This window comes from Protopterus annectens, chromosome 3.part1 (assembly GCF_019279795.1).
Source record: "Protopterus annectens isolate FY-2018-M chromosome 3.part1, PAN1.0, whole genome shotgun sequence".
Taxonomy (NCBI): domain Eukaryota; kingdom Metazoa; phylum Chordata; order Ceratodontiformes; family Protopteridae; genus Protopterus; species Protopterus annectens.
Window position 1 is genome coordinate 1,565,789,257 of NC_056732.1, and position 22,212 is coordinate 1,565,811,468.

General features: G+C 38.8%; 1 protein-coding gene across 1 annotated transcript in view; it reads left to right on the forward strand.

Moving 5' to 3' along the window:
* LOC122797805 (protein HEG-like) overlaps positions 1–22,212 on the forward strand; it is a 1,359,008-nt gene that overhangs the window by 582,783 nt on the left and 754,013 nt on the right. Inside the window, exon 3 of the mRNA XM_044066326.1 lies at positions 4,856–4,981. Within this exon, the coding sequence (XP_043922261.1) occupies positions 4,856–4,981 (126 nt within the window). The remainder of the gene's footprint in view (positions 1–4,855; positions 4,982–22,212) is intronic.

Here is a 22,212-nt window from a genome sequence, read left to right on the forward strand (position 1 = left end):
AGATTATTTAAACCTGCCCAAAACTTCTGAGGGTTATTTTGATTTACTGTCTGTAAATTACAGTAGTATTGTTTTTTGTCTTGTAAAATTGATTTTTTGGTTTCGTTCCTGGATTGCCTGTATTTAATGTGATCTTGAGGGACTTTAGAAGAACGCCATAAAGCCCATGCTTTGTTTCTAAGGGTAATTTTGAGTTTAGACTCTAGAAAGCCATGGTGCAGTTTTTGCCTTGGTTGTTGTTGAACGAACAGGTGCATGCAAATCAAGGATCTCAAGGAATTTGTTGTTAAAGTATGCTACTGCTTCCTCTAAGGGGAGATGTTTTAGAATAGACCAATTACATGAGTTTAGTTCTTGTTGGAATTTGGCAGGGTCAAAGTTTTTATTGTTTCTAACCTTTCTGAGTAAGGGTTGTTGGGAATTAATGGTTTTGCGCTTAATTACATATGTGAGAAGGTGATCACTTAGGCCATTAAGGAGGGTACCAGAGGTATACAGTTGGGGGTGACTGTTTATGAGTACCCAGTCAAGTATACTTTCTTTTTGGTTGGGTTTACCTATCCTGGTAGGGGTGGATATGATTTGTGTAAATGCATGCAGGTTAATATGGGTGGTTGGGGATTCTAAGGAACAGGTGCCCCAGTCTATGTTAAAGTCTCCAAGTAGTAGGGTTTCTTGGGGGTAGTGACATGATATCATCAAATGTAGATATATTGTTACCTGGGGGAATGTACATACAGATGATATTAATGCATTTATTTTTATTAAGTTGCAATTTGGTGGCAAGAATCTCAGAGTTATTAATCTGAGGAGGTTGTATTACATCTATGGTGACATTCAACTCAGATTTATAGAGTACAGCTACCCCACCCCCTTCCTCGAAGCACGATCCAGCCTGTGTATGTTGTACCCAGGTGGTAACACTTCATTGTCTTTAGTGTTAGGTTTTAACCAGGTTTCAGATAAACAGAGAATCTCAGGGAGTGGACATCCAGAAGTGCATGCAATTCATGTACCTTGTTATTAATGCTTCTAATATTGAGATGACAGACTAGGAGAGAGTTAGTTGGCCTATTAATTGTAGGTTTGTAGCTTAGATTACAAGTAGAGGGGGTATGTGTATCTGAAGTGAGTGGGCCAGGGTTGGGGTGAATATCACCACCAAGTATTAGGTTGAGTCTATACTTGGTGATGAACTTCAGGAATTTGTTTATTAGTTTGTGGTAGTGTTTGGATCTAGAGCTAATGTGCCTGGGGTTGAGATGTTGATAGACTGAACAAGATGTTGGATAGGATCTGGTACTGTATGTATGGTTGAAGGTGGAAGGATTTACAGCTGGGGTGATAGTATGGCCTTTTGGGACCTGAAATCCCGTAAGAAACTGGTTTGCATACAAGGTAAGGAGGTATGGTGTGAACAAGAGGGGTGTGAACAAGAGGGGTAGTAAAGAGGAGTATATCATTATATGTGATTCAGCTAGTGAGTGAAGGAACTGTTTTATCTGGTGATGCAACACCAGAAGATAGAGTGGTGAGGTAAAGGTACTGGAAGGGGGGATGGGAGAATGCCAGATGAAAGCTAATAGGTGCTATTAAATGTAGGTAGTAGAATAGGGGTGGGTGGAATTATCCCAAATGAAAGCAGATAGGATCTAGAAAGTGGGGGAGTGGCTATAGTACTATAAATTTAGAGGTACTGGGGGCGGGAGGGAATTGGGGGCAGGTAGGGGAGCGAAGAGAGCCCAAGCGTAGCGAGGGTGAACGTAGCGGGGCTATTGCAGTTTACAAGGTTTCCTAAGGTGTCCTAAAGCTATAAGGCAAGTATTACAGCTCTAATGTAAGAGTCAATTTACTGCAGTTACGGGGAAGGAGGCAACCACTCAAGTAGAAACAAAGAGCCCTATGGCTGACCAATATGGTGACCTGCTTAATTACAAAGCACTGTAAGTGAAAGCTTAACAAATGCTTTTTGTGTGTAACCTACTCTGTTTAAATGTTGAGAGAAACTGATTGCAGTCCTGTAGACACCGTTTTGTAGGGAACTGTAGAGTTCAACTAGGAAAAGAGAAAAGCAGAAATTCTAGGGTAAGCATGAAGACAACAACAGGCAGTTATTATATAATAATGCATTCAGAAAGGTTTGGTGGGGGGGTAAAGTAGCATACTTCAGAATGAACTAAGATTTATAGCTAAGAGTTGGTGAGACTGAAGTCTGTTATGATTGATGTTTTCTTCCCAAGGGGTGCACATCAGATCCACTAATAGAAAAGTTGTTGCTCATCAGGTACATAGTTTTGACATCAGTCATCACTTCTCTGGGAAGTGAGCCACCCCCATCTGATATACTTTTTGGACTTCCTTTCAGCTACTATCCTAGAAATACAGATCAATTTCATTGAAGAAATGTCTCCATTTCATTCTACCCTTCTGTCTATGAGATTGGAACTTCTTGTTACAAAAACACAATTTGACCATCCCCTTTCTTGAAAAAAATCCTTCTATTGTCAATCACTTTTGCCTAGGACTTCAGAGCCTCAGATCATTTTGGGTTGGGAACTCCTATTGATCGCTCTCTTGTACTAAGGTGTCCTCATCTAGATCTCATGTTTTCTCAGAAAGAGGTTTATGGATTCCACGAACTAGTCCAGTCTTCTCACTGTTATTCTGCAGCATCAGAATAATCTGAAAATGCACAATATGCTCAAGTAGACTCTGGCATGAATCAACCATTTACCTAATTTATTCCCAGGAAAGGAGGGCTTGCAGCTACCATGTAAACCCTTCCACATAGATGGGCAGCTGTATTATAATTTGTCATTATGTAACTCTATATTTGGTGGTCAGTGTTGCATCTAAAACTCATTCTACTAAAAGAGTGGCTGTATCAAATACTTGCTCCAAGGTCTCTTTGTAAAGCATTATTATCTCATTCAAGACTCTGCAAGCTGGACTTCTTTCAGTTCGACCATTCTGCAGATGTAGCTCTCTGAGCTTTGCTTTTCAAGGATCATCCAACTCCTTTAATCCTTTTGTATTCATGCTTAGGATTCAGCCCAGTCATAAGACATATTATTAAGGACCATCAGTGTTAGACATAACCAATATTGTCTTATGATGTCAGTTTGTTTATGACAAAATTCTCCATTATGAATCATGAATACTAGCCTGCCATCCCTTTGTGGATAAGTGGCACTTCCATTCACTGTCAGCTGTTGAAATTCTTAATAAGTCAGGTGAATATACATTTACATACTATCTGTTATTATTGTAGTTAACAGATCTTTATTGGTATTTCTTGACTTGCAGGAAAGTGGTTACTAGTGGCTAGTGAAATGGAAGCCATACGGGATTTCATAACCTATTCAGTCAATATCTTACAGGGTGGTAGTATCACCACTTTTATTAATGTTCCCCAAATCAGGAAGGCCCTGTCATTAGAACAGTTGTGTGAGTTGGGTGGGAGTCACCATCCCTCCCTCACCAGAATGAGCATGCCCATCACCCTGGGCTGTTTCTGTAACTGGCAATGGTTTGATCAGTGTTCTATCCTGGTAAACAATTTTAAATACAAACAATTAAAATCCCTGCTTGATCTTTGGAAGTATTCAAGTAAATTCAGGTCATCTGGGCTGTATTCAGGCCTTTAAACATCTATGCCACCAGCAGAGGCTTCCGAACTGTCTTTTGGCTATCTGGGAGACCTCTAGTAAGTTTCATCTCTTTTGTTATGTATATCATTCAAGTTCTGCAATAATGTGTGTAAATCGACATACACTGTCCTGTTATACATTACATAAACTGACTTTCCATTTACGTATGTTATTATGGCTGTAAGGTACAATTTAAATATATGGTCTTGAAGACCGGAGGCAAAGAGAGATTTTATATAATAATATATAATATAATTTAACGTCCCGCGGTAGTGGTGCTGCGGTAGCGTTGTTGCCTCACAGCAAGACGTCCCATTCGATTCTCAGCTAGAGCATCTTCTGTGTGGAGACATGCGTGAATGAGCGTGCCTTCGTTGAAGGTTGTGCATCAGGGCTGGTAACTCGGCACGTAAAAATCCACTACCAAACATTAGCGGACCGGAGTTCCACTGTGGCGACCCCTAACCGGGGTAAGCTGAAAGACACAACATATAATATAATTTAACAGTATCTGTAGGGCCCATTTGGGTGCACTCTCAAAAAGGAGATAACTGAGAACAGTATGCACTTCAATATATCAGATAGACTGTACACAGCAATCAGGAAGTATTATTTCATGGAAAGGGTTGTGGTCTGCCTTTTTAAGAGGTGGCAATGTCATGAACAATGACAAGATTCAAGAATAAAAATAAACAAGGCAAACACTTTTCTTTGTGAAGAAAGAAAGAAAGAAAGAAAGAAAGAAAGAAAGAAAGAAAGAAAGAAGCTGTAGCCAAGTGGGATCTGGAACTTATCCAGAAGACAGTGAAAAGGCAGACTGGCTGGAGTAAGTGGTCTTTATCACTGGTCAGACCCTATATTTCTGTACTTTTTCGTTCACGTAAAATCATGAAAAACTTGAGTACCTAACTCACAGAGAAATCTCCATTTAATGTCTCTGATATTAAACACATACCATAATTCTCTGTCCTGCACAATTCTCTGCTCCAAAGTGGTCTGCAGTGGATTTAGGTTTACCTTTGATAGTAACATTTTATTCTAAGTTAATAGAATCACACCTGGCATTGAAGTTATTAATGCACTGTTAAGCTATTCACAAGATAATTTGTTTATTTATGAGATTTACTGACATAAATATTCTCACTGAGAAGTCTGTTTGTGAAACAAATGTACAAATTTTAACTCTGTCATTACATATTTTTCAGATGTGGATGAATGTCAAAGAACAAATCATTGCCTTCCTTTTAGCCATTGTGTCAGTCTGTATAAATCCTTCACCTGTGAATGTGAGCTGGGATTTTACTACAGCCAGATTCATGGCTGTATACCAGGTATGGAGATAAATGAAACAAATTACTCTGTTTCTAGAGGTTTCCTAGTCACATGTGGCTCTTGGATTAATAAATCTGTTAAAAGGTTTCCTAATAATATTGTTTTAAATGTGTTATCCTTGCTTAGCAAACTGTGTTATTAAATTTGCAAATTAATGTCAAGTTCTGGATCTGACTGCGGTGGTGGTGTTGCGGTAGCGTTGTCTCACAGTTAGACGTTGCCCGTTCGATTCTCAGTTACAGCGTCTTCTGTGTAGCAACATGCACGAATGGGAGTTCTTTCGTTGAAGGTTGTGCATTAGGCCCAGCAAGCCAGTACGTAAAAATCTACTGCCAATCATTAGCGGAACGGAATTCCGCTGTGGCGACCCCTAACCGGGAAAAGCCGAAAGACACAAACAATGTCAAGTTCTGGATCTGTTGAATTCTAGCATGTATAATTTGCACTGCTGTGCTTCGTACAGGGTTTTACCAAGTATCTTGCTTAGAGACTTAAATGTGGCTATTACTTAACTCAGAAACAGAAATATACTTGTTTTGTTTTTGTATTCTGTTTTGAAATTCAGTGGAATCCAAAGATATCTCTAGTGGTATCTGATGACACGCACCCTACTTGTTATCTATTCTGCCTTCTGTCTACAAGCTTCCTTTGGGGGGAGCAACTAGAGCTAAATGGTGCAGGAATTGGATGCAGTTGTATGGGCAAAGCTGGCCCTTTCTTTTTAGCTGTCCTGTGTATGCCAGTCCAGTTGGTGAATCTGGGCATTTTAAGGCAATGTTACAACTGCCTCATGCACACAGGCAACCCTCTCCTCCTACCACCAAACACTAATACATGAGAGAGATGCAGTTATACAGCCAAACTAGAGGCTAAGCACTCTCAACCCAAGACTGGATCAGACAGTCAAGAGGAGAAGGGAAATACTTGCATCACACCACCAGTCTTACATAGACCCATTAAACCAGCACTGGCAAAAAACACACATAAATACATGGAAACATACTCGGAGGCTCTAAATAAAAATCTGCAAAACCAACAGAGACCTCCAAAGCAAACATCCAAGCAACCTTCACCCCCCCAACACAAACCATGAAACACATACTTCACAAAACCAGTGTGCCATGCAATCACAGCCCTTAAGGCAAAACAACATACCCAACATACTAGTAATAGGTGACTCTATAGTCAGACACACTGACGTCCCACTCACTAGGCTGAATAAGGAGAAGGTTACTGTTAGCTGCCTGTCGCGTGCCAGGATCCGCCACATAACACAAGCACTCAGGTCACTCCAGAACAAGTACAAAAATGACTCTGTCATTGTCCATGTTGGTGTGAATGACCTGAGCCATATCTCCCTGGACTACATGAAAAGCGACATGGAAGAGCGTAGCTCAGGCTGGTATGACCCTGAGTAGCATCCTGCCCTCACCAAGAATGATACCACGGTATAAAGAAAAAATTCTCGATTTCAACAATTGGCTAAGTTTCTTGTGTCATTCAAAGAGGATCCAGTGTCTGTCTGCCTGGGATGACATGCTCGACAAGCCACGCTGCTTTGCTAGAGATGGCTTGCACCTGTCACCCTTAGGCTTTCGAATACTTGCCAAGGCTCTTGCCACCCCCATAGTGCCTTTTTTAGGCAAGGCTCAAAAGACAAACCCACTGCCGTAAATAGCACAAGTAACAAAAAACTGAGGGTAATGCTACTCAATGCCAGAATTCTAAACCTCAAAATGCACACACTCGAGGCACTCCTCAGTATGGAGAAAATCGATATATGTGCAGTAACAGAAACCTGGTTTAAGGCTCCAGAGAACACCCCAGCACTACCAGGCTACAGCTCATACCGTACATTTCGGTTACAGAAACCAAACCGAAATACAAAAGGCGGGGGCATATCCATATTCATCAATGATACCCACACCTCCAGGCTAGTGACACAGCACAATGCTTCAGAGATCATCCACGTGCAACTAACAATGGGCAAAACTGCAATTCAAATTGTAGCTTGCTACAGATCACTCACCATGTCCCCGGACCCTCATTCCACATTTCTGGAAACACTGGGAAACATAAAGGTCCTACCAAACACCCTTACATTGGGTGATTTCAATTACCCAAACATTAACTGTGAGAACTACTCAAGTACTAACTCCCATGCCCAACTTTTCCTAGAATTTATAAACTCAAACGCCCTGGTTCAACTGGTCAATACTCCTACCAGAGGTGACAACATATTGTACCTGGTCATCACCAACATGGGTGACCGGTGTTCCACACCAGAGGTCAACCCCTCACTGGTTAGATCTGACCATAAACAAATCACTTTGGATATCCATATTCCGCCCCACCCCTGGACAAGAAAGCCACCGTGAAAAACTTTTCAAAGCAAACTTTACGTTACTTAGGACCGAGGTGAAAAGTTTCAAAGCCCCCATACTGAAGGATAACACTGTCCAAGCTGCAAAATCCTTTACTAATGCATTCTACAGGCAGCTACAAAAATGCATGGATCGTGCCATCCCAAGAAAAAACAAGACTCACTCCTCCAAGAAAAGGAAGCCAGTCTGGTGGACTCCTGCCATAAACAAGCTATACAATAGAAGGAGGAAACAAGTACAGAAAAGAGTAAAATCCCAAGAAGGGAAGACATCCCTGATCAGTATCAGCAAGAAACTATGATCCCTCATAAAATCATCCAAGGCGAGCTTTGAAAGAAAAATTGCCAAGGCCTCCAAAGGTAACCACAAAACATTCTTTAACTATGTCAAGAATCTAAGTGGCAATGCTCAGATCTGCTCAGAGTTACTGCAGAATGGCACAAAATGCACTGAACTGACCAATATCACCAACATCCTGGCAGACAGGATCAGCGCAAACATCACCCCCCTCTCACCCCCAAAAGGGCCCACAGTCATACCAGAAGAATGTAGAGTCCCTGAAATCACAGTCACTCAGGTTAAAACAGCCCTCTCCAAAGTCAAAAACACAGCATCAATGGGACTGGATGGTGTCCCAGGCCCAGGCGGTGTCCTACATGAGCTCAAAGACAAACTAACCCCTCACCTAAACACACTGTTCAAACTCAGCCTCTCCACAGGCTACATACCCATAGAGTGGCACACAGCAATGGTTTTTCCACTCCATAAAGGTGGAGCCACAACAGACCCTGGGCACTATTGCCCTATAAGCCTGACTACCTTTGTCTACAAGGCTATGGAGTGCATCATCATGGAACTCATTAACAGAGACATTGGGAACCTGCAAACACTGGACCCTACCCAGTTTGGCTTTGTTAAGGGCAGATCATGCCTCCTAAACCTAGTGGACTTCTTGGAGACAGTTACCAAGGCTATAGACAAGGGAAAGGTGGTACACACAGCCTACCTTGACCTTGCTAAGGCCTTCAACACCATTCCCCATTCTGGTATTATAAATAAGCTCACCAGCCAGAACATAACCCCCTAAGTCACAAGATGGGCTGCCAACTGGCTCACAGACAGAACCCACATGATGAGAGTTGTGGGAGCTAGGTCCGACTCTAAACCGGTTACAAGTAGCATTCCCCATGGCTCAGTCCTAGGACCCCTCCTATTTGGCATATACTTCTCAGAGGTACAGGCAAGCACAGGAGGACTATGGCTGACCAAGTTTGCAGATGACTGCAAACTAGGGGCTATAATTGGCTCTCTGGCTGGCACAGACATCCTCCAAAAGGGTCTCACTGAGACGGATACCTGGTGTCAAAATCATGGCCTCAAGTTAAATGCCAAAAAGTGCATAGTCATCCCCTTTGGAAAAAACAAAGTACCCATAAACTACCACATAGGTGGTAGTCCCCTAAATACGGAAGACGTAACAAGGGATCTGGGGACCCAAGTAGATAGTAATCTCACCTTTGATAATCACATTGCCAAAGTGGTTAGAAAATCCTTCTACATGGCCCACCTAATCACAAAAGGGTTCACATCCAGATCAAAAGAGGTCTACTCATCACTCATCAGACCCATGTTACAGTACAACGCCCCATTTGGGATGTTCCTTACAAGACACCTGCAACAGCTGGAAAGACCACAGAAGTACCTCACCAAGAGGATCAATGGCCTCAAACAGATGCCCTATGCAGCTCGACTGAAGAAACTCCAGTTGCATACCGCCTACTCAGAGGTGATCTCTGCCTGACATACAAGGCCATGTCCAACCCAGAATTGATGGACATGCTCCACCTAAAAACCTTAACCCCTCGAGCCACACACTCTAGGGATCTAAACCTCACCACAGCAATAAATAGGACATGCTGGAGGGATAGATTCCTGTCCCAGAGACTTCCCATGCTTTGGAACAAGATCCCAATCTACATTAGGCAGAGCTCGTCACTAACACTCTTCAAAAGAAACCTTGACGAGTGGATGGGAAACAAAAAGTTTACCCCGGGGATCACTTCAGTGGCTCTGCTGGACAGAAGCACAGGGAACTAATCTAAGGGGGCGGCGAAAGCCAACACATTCTGGCTAGGCTTATAAATGCCTTCGGGTAGATAGCTTAGTACCCACCTATGAACCTATGAAAAGACGTCGGATAAAAAGGCATTTTTCAGATATGCTAATTCTCTTGATGTGAATTTCTAAAATACACATATTTTTATAAAGCTTTTAACATATTTATGTAATTAAGGTATAGATAATAGAATATATATATATATATATATATATATAGGTTTTTAGAGGTAGTATATTCAGTAATAGTATGATGAATTCTATAATAATAAAGTTTTGCGGTCCTTTTAGAAAAGCATGTAGTTTGCACATAACACCACTAGATGATGCCATTTAGCTATTTAGCTATATACATTCACTGTGTGCCTGGATCTGAATCCAGATTTATATAAAGCTGAGTGAAGCTACTTGAATAAGTAAATGTTCCGATATATAATTATGGTGGTTAAACATTCCCTTATGCATTGTCTTGTAAAACATTGTCCTTAAAACACTGATTTAATTAAGATGTTTAAGATATAATGTATTAATAATTTTAAATGTAAATTTTTACTTATTCACTTGGAAATATTCAAATGGTTAAAAATATGTTTTCAATCACCCTAATTAACTTGAAAGTACTTCCGTTAATTAAACGGATACATTGGTTGGTTAGGTAATGTCACAAGATTATATAAAATAAGAGTAAGAATATTTCTAATATGCTGATGAAGTTACATTTGTGACAAAAAACGCGGAGAAGTAGTTCAGCATTTCTTGGTGGATTTCTTGGTGGATTTTAGTGCTTTTGGATTTAATAAAGTCTGTTCCTGTGGCTCGTGGCTCCCAGTGCTTCTTATTTTTGCTGTTGTCAAGTTGTTTCGTTTGAGGCACGGATTTTTCCAGTCGCTTGGTTGGGCAAGATTCGTTGCGTGTGGATGGAGCCTGAAAGAGGTGAAGGACAAGACTTACTGGAACTTAATAATGCAGTAAATTTAGGAGAGGCAGTCAGCCAACTCACACAAGTAGTTATGCTACTTAATAGTAACATTTCCCAGCTGCTTCATAGCAGGAATTACGCTTCGCTACCAGGTAACCAGGAGGGACTGACCAATTAATTTCTTGGTGACAACACAGAAGGAACTGAAAAACGAGCTGATATTCCTGCAGCAGAGGGAAGAGAATCAAGAGATGGTAGCTTTGCTGCTACCCCTACAATACTTTTAAACCGTATGTCCGTACAACACAATGGAATGAATACATCTATGGAGAGAGATGTGAGACCAAAAGAGACAAAAACTTACTGCAGAATCCAATGCAGGTAACCAAAATGCTATGCAATTTAACAATTTTGTATGGCAAGACTGGCTGAAAGAACTAGATTCTTTCAACGATAAAAGTTCACATAGAAACGGACATGAAAAAGTTAATACTTACAATGACAATGTTGGTTATTTGCATGATTTGATGTTAAAGTATAAAACAATTCATATTGATAATGAGTACTTAAGGAAATGTTTATCGCTGGGTATAGTGCCTAAAGGGCTAAGAGTATATAAATACCCAAATAACACCAAAGAAAGTTTAATGGATTATAAAAAAGTGTTTGATGAATGTGGTTTTGGAATCATGATAATTATTATTAGGGACAATGAAACTGATATGAACCAGATACATAAAAAAATAGAAGAAGTTGATGAAAAAATTCTAAATGATTTGTTATTTACAGTAGAAACTGAAAAAAATAAGTATTATAACATTAAAAAGAAAATGGATGAAAAGTGCTATATTAATTCTAGAAGGAAAGCTAAGAAAATAGAGAGAGATATTACTGAATGTAAGGAAAAGAAATGTTACCCTAAAACCAAAATTAGGGCAAGTTATGAAGGTGTATATAGAGAATATAATCCTGATAGATGGGAGAGAAATGATAGAAATATAAAAGAAGACTTAGAAATTTATAATAGTACTCACAATAGTCATAATAATAATAAATGGGATGCTAGAAAGTATAATGACACACATGCTAAGGTACATTTTAATAACAATAATTTAAGTGGTAATGAACAAGAAATAAGGGAAAGAGAAAATCAAATGTATGATTTAAATGACCCTTTGGATTTTCCCTTACCCAGATGGTTGGAGAGAATACGGAACAAACCCACAATAGAACACAATAGGTAACGAATAAATGTACTAGTAAGGATATAACTTAAGAAATTAATAATGAGATAGAGATAGTTAATGATAATATATATATATATATATATATATATATATATATATATATATATATATATATAAAAATTTTAACATTTTTAATTATAGTTATATTGAAATTAATGAATGGCACTTTAGATTATTTATGAAAGGACTTAAATTTGTACCTACTATAAAAAGTGACATAAGTCAAACCCTTATAGATCTAAAATTATTTATTAGAAAGAAAAATTTGGAAATAATATTTCAAAACAATGGCTGTGATAATTTAACCCATACGAATGATAATAAACCCTTCAAAAAGAAAAGTTTAGCTAATCCTTTAATACACCTCCGACTTAAAAATTTTGAGGGGGTAGTAGAAAAAGAGCTTAGGAAAGAGTTAGAAAAAACAAAGATGAGACCCAATCTTTTGTGGCAAGAAAGACAATTATTGAACACATTGAGAGAATATAAAAATATTAGGATTTCTAGGCCTGATAAGGGAGGGGGAATAGTTATAATGGATAACATTACATATAATACTAAAATGTAAGAATTATTAAGAAATGAAGATAGATATGAAGAAGTATCCATAAATGAAATTAATATTGCTTATTTTAAAATATATTTAGCACTAAATGAACTTTTGAGTGATGGGCTAATTAATAAGCAGGTGTTAGAATACTTATTTGTAGAGAAACCATTAATACCAGTTATCTTTGGTACTATGAAAGTACATAAAGATGTGAACAACCCACCTATCAGGCCTGTAGTTTCAGCTAGTGGATCTAAAACATATCCACTAGCTAAATTTGTAGATGAAAAAATTAAGAATGTTGGGATAGATAAAGGTTACCTCAAAGATTCATGGGACTTATTAAAAAGTGTAAATAAACAGTTGTATAATAATGATATTATTTTCCTTACAGTGGATATAATAGATTTATTCTCAGTTATCCCACATCAAATAGGAATGGAATGGTTTTTAGAAGCCTTATTAGATACTAAAATTTGATTGGAAGAAACTAAGAGTTATTATGGAAATCTTAGAATTGGTATTGTTATATAATTTTGTAGTATTTGAAGGAGAATTCTTTAGACAGATTAAAGGAGTTGCTATGGGGGCCTGCTGTGCCCTCAGATTTGCAAATATAGTATTAAACGTATGGGAAAAGAAATACCTTGTTGGATCACCATATACTATACATTATTATTTTTATAAGCGATACCTAGATGATCTTTACTTTTTTTGGCTTGAATCAGAGGAAAAAAATAATAGAATTCATGAAATATATTAATAACACTACAGATTTTTTAAAATTTACTTATAAAACTAATAAAGATAAATTAGATTATTTAGATATAACAATATATAAAAACCAGCAAGAAAATTACTTTGAGTCTAAAATATTTAGAAAGGAGACATTTTCTAATTCTTATTTATACTATACTAGTTCCCATCCATATAAGCAAAAAAGCAATCTTGTGAAGGGACAATTTATTAGAGTTTCAAGAATGACTACCATTCAAAAAGTATTTGAGGAGGAATGTAATAAACTAAAAGCAATGTTTCTAGAGAGAAAGTATCCTAGAAATTTAATCGACAAAGTTATGGAAGAGGTAAAATTAAGAAGGGAAAGAGATTTCAGCCCTTTGTTAGGAAAGGGTTTTCAAATAAATATACAAACTATGAATAATAATAAAGAAAGTGGTAAATTAGAAAATCATAAAGGGAAATATAATGGTGCCTATATTATGAATTATAACTATGCATCTGCTCTTATTAAACAAATAGTAGATAACATTTGGAAAATGTTTTCTGAATTCTCTGACCTGACTACAATATTTAAACAACCCATTACATTTAGTTATAGAAGAGACAGGAATATTAAAAAATTTATAAGAAAATAGGTCTAGTGATAAAAAAATTAGCCATAGAGAAAAAGGCACCTTTAAATGCGGTAGGTGCAAACAATGTAAATATGTACTTAATAAAGATAAATATTATATTAAATCTAGAATGAGATTATTTAGTAGTAAGGCCTATGCGAATTGTGATACAAAAGGAATAGTGTATTTAGCAGAATGTCAAATATGTAACTCCTTTTATGTAGGGAAAACTGAAAGGGCATTTAAAAGATGAATATATGAGCACATATACGATATTAGTAAAAAAGATACTAATAATGCCCTTTATAAGCATACAATAGATTGCAAGCAAGCTATGTTCTTATTCTTTGTATTAGAAGTTATCCCACAAGAAATTAGAAGAGGTGACTGGGAAAACAGAATTGAAGTTAGAGAATTATACTGGCAGCTTGTATTGGAAGCTAACAAAAAGCCAGGATTAAATGAACATGTTTCTATGGTCCCTATATTGAAAGTAAGAGCAGCTAGATTATGAATAGTTTTATATAATAATATTTATTATTTTTTATACATATTTTTAACAAATTTTGTTAATATTAAACATGCGTTAGTAACTAATATATCTTTTTAGAGAAAGTTTATCATCAGAGATGAGAGGAAATATGTAGGTTGGTCCTAAACTGGTTTAGATAAGAAGTTTTATTTAACTTTCAATTTTAATTTTATTATTATTTATCATCTGTTATTAGCAATGTATATAAATATTACCTAATGGTGTCATTTAGATGCATTCTGTTCATGGCTTTAGTGTATTTGGTTTTATATAAAGATTTTAGGGAGTTTTTGAAATGAGTAATTGATATGGTTTTAATATTGATTTATGTTTTTTTATGAAAGTTAGAAAAGGTAGAATAAGTATTTGGTGTTTCATTATTTATATTATATACATATATCAATATATATTTTTATGAATATTTTTATAAAGCTTTTAACATATTTATATAATTAAAGTATAGATAATAGAATATATATATATATATATATATATATATATATATATATATATATATAGATAGATATATATGTTTTTAGAGGTAGTATATTCAGTAATAGTATGATGGATTCTATAATAAAAGTTTTGGGGTCCTTTTAGAAAAGCATGTAGTTTGCACATAACGCCACTAGATGGTGCCATTACCTATTTAGCTATATACATTCACTGAGTGCCTGGATCTGAATCCAGATTTATATAAAGCTGAGTGAAGCTACTTGAATAAGTAAATGTTCCGATATAATTATGGTGGTTAAACATTCCCTTATGCATTGTCTTATAAAACATTGTCCTTAAAACACTGACTTAATTAAGATGTTTAAGATATAATGTATTGTTGTTGTGTCTTTCGGCTTTTCCTGGTTAGGGATCGCCACAGCGGAACTCCGGTCCGCTAATGATTGGCAGAAGATTTTACGTGCCGAGTTGCCAGCCCTGACACACAACCTTCAACGAAAGTACGCCCCTTCAAACATGTCTACACACAGCAGACGCTTTAGCTGAGAATCAAACGGGACAACATCTTGCTGTGAGGCGGCAACGCTACCGCAGCATCACCACCGCTAAGATATAATGTATTAATAATTTTAAATGTTTTTTTTTACTTATTCACTTGGAAATATTCAAATGGTTGTATAAATGTTTTCCATCACCGTAATTAACTTGAAAGTACTTCAGTTAATTAAACGGATACATTGGTTGGTTAGGCAATGTCACAAGATTATATAAAATAAGAGTTTGAATATTTCTAATATGCTGATGAAGTTACATTTGTGACTAAAAATGTGGAGAAGTAGTTCAGCGTTTCTTGGTGGATTTCTTGGTGGATTTTAGTGTTTTGGATTTAATAAAGTCTGTTCCTGTGGCTCGTGGCTCCCAGTGCTTCTTATTTTTGCTGTGGTCAATTTCTAAAATACAGTAACTATTTGGTTAAGCCTGGCAACTCATTCATAATACTCTATATTCTGAATATGTTATATTTACTATTAACATATTTAATATGTTGCATTGCCAGTCTTTACCATGATACTAGTGTGGCATTCAGTCTGAGACAATCTAGTTTGTTAAGTGAGCACGTCTATATTTAGCATTGTGTTTGGTACAATGCTAAACACCTTGTTCTGATCAGACAACATCTACAGTCCTTCCCTTGTTTATTACCTTGGTACAAAGTCAAACAAATATTTGATATTAATCTAGCAAGACCTTATGACTGCTAATCTTTGATGCTTTTCATGTCTTGCCCCACACTGACTTCAGTATGTTATATTTTTTCTCTTGGTGTTGATTTTATGATTTCTTTATTACCACATGCCCAATAATAATACTGGTAAATCCTGCTAATAAGGAAGGCCTTATTCTGTCGGGAAAAGGCCACTTACTATACCGCTGCATAAAGGTGATACATCACTGACCCTAAACGCATACAGACCTCTATTGCCTTATTCTTCCTTTTATTAAAATACTGACAATGTGTTCACTCACAACATAAGCAAATGTAAACTAATTTATGAGATACAATATGTAGAAGAAACACCCTTGAATGATTTTCATTGATTTTTTTTTATGTGCAAGTAAGAAACTTGTTAAAACACTCAGGAAACTATCAGGGGGATACCCACATCTTTTTCTGCTTATCTGCTGAGATACTAGGTTCAAACCTTGCATTATGGACTGTCAGTTTTCCTTATTTTTCTCCTGCCAGCCTGGTGGACATGGATGTTTTGAGGCAGTGTAGCAACTGCCTCATGTACACTGACAAACTCTTATTCCTAAATCATTCAAGTACAATTTGCAAGAGATGTTCCTACACTAAGATTCTGGAATCACTGCTCTCTTCCACCCAGAACCGCAACACTAAACAGGTTGTCGGCTCACATACCACAATTCCTGTTCGTAATATGCACACAACACAAAAACCTTCATATGCAGAGGGTCTCTCCCGAAACCTACCTGAACACCAGAGACCTCCAAAATACAAACATGCTACACCTAACACAACACCCAAAGCACCCAGCACATATAAAAACACTAGCACCTGTGTCTCACCAAATAAGCCATTAAGGCAATGCACTACTAGTCCAAATGTTTTAGTTATAGGTGACTCTATAGTGAAACATACAGATGCCCAACTCACCAGGCTGAACAAAGAGAAGGTTACAGTCAGCTGCCTGTCTTGTGCAACGATTCACCAGATCACACATGTATTCAAGTCTCTCAATAACAAGTACCATTATGACTCCATCATAGTTTATGTTGGTGTGAATGACTTGAGACATACCTACGCACACACACACACACACACATATATATATATATATATATATATATATATATATATATATATATGAAGAAAGAAATTATTGCGCTCTCTGAATGTGTCTCAGGCGGATATGTCCCTAGCTTTGAGCAGCATTTTACCCTCGCCTAGGATGATACTACAATATAAACAGAAAATGATTGACTTCAATAATTGGCTTAGTTTCTGGTGTCATTCTAAGGGGATCCATTTCCTGTCAGCCTGGGATGACATAGTGGATAGACCACACTGCTTTGCCAGAGATACTGTTCATTTGGCACCTCTAGGCTTTTGGTTGCTGGCTAAGGCACTTGCCACCCCCATAAGGCCTTTCTTAGGCAAGGTCTCAACAACAAAATTCCCAACATGAAAATATCAAATGCAAAGAAACTAAGGGTCATGCTGCTAAATGTTAAATCAGAAACTTCACTCTCTGGAAGCACTCCTCTCCCTGGAAGATATTGACATCTGTGCAGTCACAGAAACCTGTCTCAAAGCGCAGAAAGTGCCCCAGTCTTGCAAGGCTACAATGCCTTCCTCACTTTCAGAATGCAAACTGAAGGTGTGAAAACCAAAGGAGGTAGAGTATCTATCTTCATTAAAGATAATTGCACCTCTAGACTGGTTAGATAAGAAAACTCTATGGTGCTACTCCGAGTCCAAATTACCATGGGTAAGACACCCCCTTCAAGTCATCGCCAGTTACAGGTCCCCTTCCATAAACCAAGATGCTCACACAGCTTATTTAGACCTTCTTGGGACAATTAAGGTACAGCCTAACACCCTAGTCATGGGTGACTTCAACTATCCCTCCATTAATTGGAAACTTATATGAACCCAAACGCACTCACACAAAAGTTCCTAGACTTTGTTAGCTCAAATGCCCTGGAACAAATTGTGCACCACCCCAGCAGGGGCTCCAATAGTCTAGACCTGGTCTTCACCAATATAAGTGACCGATGCAATACCTCAAGTGCAGTGCTTACAACAGTTAAATCCGACCACAAAGCAGTCATTTTTGAAGTAGCAATAGCATAAGAACTCCCCAAAGGAGAAGTCAGGCTAAAATGCTTCACCAAAGCTAACTATATCATCCTAAGGGAACTTATAATCAACTTCCAAGCTCCAGGTCCCACAGATGGCATTGACGGCTATACTAAGGTATACACTGATTCCCTGTATAAACATCTAGACAAGTCTATAAGACACACAGCTGTGCTGGATAGGATTAAAGCAAGATCCTCAAGAAAAAAACAAACCATCCTGGTGGACATCTAGCATTAATAAATTATACAATAAGCAAAACAAGCTGCTGTCTAAAAATATAAAAGTGAAATCCCAGAACTGGAAGAGCACCCTCCTTAGCCTAAACAAGCAAATAAGACAACTCATAAAATCTTCAAAGTGCAACTATGAGAAAAATGTCGCAACTATAGCCAAGGATAACCATAAGGCTTTCTTCAGCTATGTCTGCAACCTAAAAGCTAGGATTCAGATGTGTGCTGAACTAATTATGGATGGCATCACACACACTGACCCTGTGGAAATTGCAAACCTGCTAACAGACAGATTTGGCAACAATTTCACCCCCTATCCCCCCAAGCATACCACAAACCATGTCGTCATCATCCTGTCCTCTCTGCATCTCCAAATAGCAAGTCAACATTGGTCTCTCCAAGGCTAAGAACATGGCCTCCATGGGACCAGATGACATTCTGGGCTGAGTTCTTAATGTTCTAAAACAAAAGCTAGCTACTCCATTAGGCACTCTATTCAACCACAGCCTGAGTACTGACTTTGTCCCCATGGAATGGAAAATTGTGACTGTTATCCCCCTCCACAAGGGTGCCTTGGCAACATACCTGGGTAACTATAGACCTATAAGCTTAACCAGCATCATCTGTAAGGGAATGGAATGAATCATCATGGACCTCATAAATAAGGATATATGTGACCTCTAAACCCCGGATCCATCCCAGTTTGGTTTTGTCAAGGGCAGGTCATGCCTGCTAAACCTGGTGGACCTCTTTGAGAATGTGACCAGAACCACAGACAAGGGCAAAGCTGTGCGCACAGCCTATTTTGGCATGGCCAAGGCCTTCGACACTATTCCATATTTGGGCATCATTGACAAACTATCCCAGTTAATATCAACACCTATGTTGTCAGATAGGTTGCAAAGTGGCTCACAGATTGCCAACAGTCAGTCAAAGTGGGAGACTTTACCTCTACCAGCAGACCTGTCACCAGTGGGATCCCACAAGGATCAGTGCTGGGTCCCCTCTTGTTTGGCATATACTTCTCAGAAGTCCAGGGGACAAGTTTGTGGATGACTGCAAATTACGTGCTATCATTAATCCCCTCGGGATGTCAACGTACTTCAAAAGGGGGTTACACAGACCAATGATTAGTGCCAAAACCATGGTCTTAAACTAAATTCTAAAAAAATGCATCATCATTCCCTTTGGAAAAACAATGCCCCTACTGATTATAAAATAAACAATAATACCCTAAGTACCAATTCAGTAGTGATAGACCTGGGAACACACGTTGATGGTGACTTCAACTTTGACCACCATGTGTCTACTGTGGTGTGGAAGGCATTCTACACTGCTCACCTGATTAACAAAGGCATCACCTCAAGAGAAAAAGAGGTTATAACTCCCCTTTACTCATCCCTCATCAAGCCTATTATTGAATATAATGCCCTTTGGTATGTACCATACCAGACACCTGCAGCAACTTGAGAGACCTCATTTAATCATCATCTAGCTAAGAAAATTCAGGGTCTCCAGCACATGTCGTATATGGACAGACTGAAGTCACTGTCACTGTACTCAGTAGCATATAGGCTACTTAGGGGTGACTTATGCCTGGTTTACAGGGCTATCTCTGATTCATATCTAATAGAAATGCTGCATATCCATAAGTCAAATGGGGCTAGAGTCACCTGAACTCAGTCTAACCTGTGACATAAACAGGACCTGCCAGAGGGACAGATACATCTCTCAGAGATTGCCACTCCTCTGGAATAGACTTCCGATCCATATCAAGCAGAACACCTCCATGACCTGTATAAATGCAACCTGGATGACTGGATGGAAAACCATAAATTTCTGCCAGGGATTGCCCCAGCTTTCATCCTGGACATGGGTAGTCTTTGCTAGAAAAACCTTGGGCATAGACAATATCTCTCATCTAGTATTATTATATTGGGATTTAACAGCTAGACTTGTAAAGACCCTTGGGTCAGTAGCCTTGTAACATCCTCTGAACCTATGAATAAAGCCTACCTGGCCAGTTTTCACCATATGCTCATTGCAGTGAGATGCGCACAAAGCCGTGGAAAGTTTTAGATTCAGTAAGTGCTTTGTAGAGGCACACACCCCCGTGCAAACAAGGCAAACAGTGTAGCATGCTAATTACACCATAAGCAGCTGAATTGCATGCTAATCAACCAATCCTACATAGTGGAGCTATTTATAGGGTCATAGATTAGTACAAGGCTAACTCCCCTTGCAGGCCATTTTAAGCCTAGTCAATGTTTCTATGTAAGAATCAAACCCTGCACCTTGTGTCTATAAGATAAACACTTTAGCCATTATGCCAACCTCCTATAAAGCATTCGTGTAAACTTCATGCAGGTTTTTCCTGCAAATTCAAAAACGTTTGGAATACAGCCATGGAAAAGATTCTATCCAGACAGAATGATACGGGCTGCTGCTGCTTTACTTCATTTGTATGCCTTACAGGCTGAAGCCAATGTTGCTGTTGTTGTCGAGGCCTAGGCTGGGAAGGAGAAGAGCTTTCAGGCCCTGTTTAACTTTTCACAACTACATGATGCGGAGATTGTAACCCACTACAGTGTGGACAGGGACACACTGCAGGAACTCTGTGACCTGTGCTGTCCTCAACTCAGAGCCAGAGCCAACTGAGGGAGCCCATTCCAGTAGAGACAAAGGTGTGTGCAGCACTTAGAATCTTAGCTACAGGTACTTTTCAGAGACCAACAGAGGACATGCTGGGGGTGTTACAGACATCAGCATCCAGGATCCTCCACCAGTTCCTGGAAGCTATGCTCCAACATGCCAGTGAGCACATATTTTCCCTGTAGTTCTGAGAAGAGGGTCAGAAATATGCAGGAGTTCTACCGAGTAGCACACTACCCTAAAGTATTGGGTGCCATAGACTGCACACATATACAGCTTGAGGCACCACCTGGGGAACAAGGTAGGCTCTGCATAAACAGGAAGGACTACCATTCTATCAACTGCCGGTTGTCTGTAATGCCAAGGGAATAATTTTGAATGTGTGTGCTGGCAACCCTGGCAATTACCATGACTCACAGATCTGGTACACCTCCCAATTGTACCAGATGTTTGCTAGGGGGGATATGCATTCATTATTAAGTAGTAGGCCTCAGGCATCCAAGATTCACACAGTCATACCCCTCCAAAGTAGAGATGGTCACTGGATGGCCTGGTTTATCACCATACATTTGTAATGGAAATTCATTAAAGAGAGACGTTAGAAAGTAATGATACACATTGCAGTTTCAGACCATATAACCTTCACAAATTCTTTCACAATAAAGTTTGGAAATTTTGTTGCTATCAATTGTGTAACTTTCCAAGGCCAATATAAGTGAAAGTTGTAATTACCAGTTCAACACCACAAATGCAGATATATACTAAGCACTTTAATTCAGATGTGCACCCTGAGTATCAAACACAAAGCATATGTATCTCTGAATCCAACAGATAGAAAATAGGGATATGGCACAGTTATTGTCACTTGCAAAAGTGTGTGTGTGTGTGTGTTTGTGTGTGTGTGTGTGTGTGTGTGTGTGTGTGTGTGTGTGTGTGTGTGTGTGTGTGTGTGTGTGTGTCTGTCTGTCTGTAGGGGGTCCTCTAGGTGAAATTGATGTGTGAGTGTATGCATGAACACAGCCAAGCTCAGTGCTACCTCTATGTCGTGGTATATCAGACAGGTGCGAGCCATGCATGGTAGAGGTGGCACTTCATCACTGTCACCCCCAACCACAAGAAGTGTCTCTGCCAGGAGTTGCACTGGCATGTCCACTACCATGGTCAGATGCAGTGCTGCTACCTGAACATGACTGATGTCTACTTTATGGGAATGACCAGGACCACAACCGCATGTTCTTCCATGTCTGGGTGTGGACAGCACACTCACTGATGGAGCAGTAGAAGTACTGCCACTATAGGGGTGTAATCAGGCATGGCCATGTTGGCTATCAGCAGATTATATGACTTACCTATGACCATGAGGAACCCATTCCCCTCCCAGCAGACATTCCCTCACAGACAA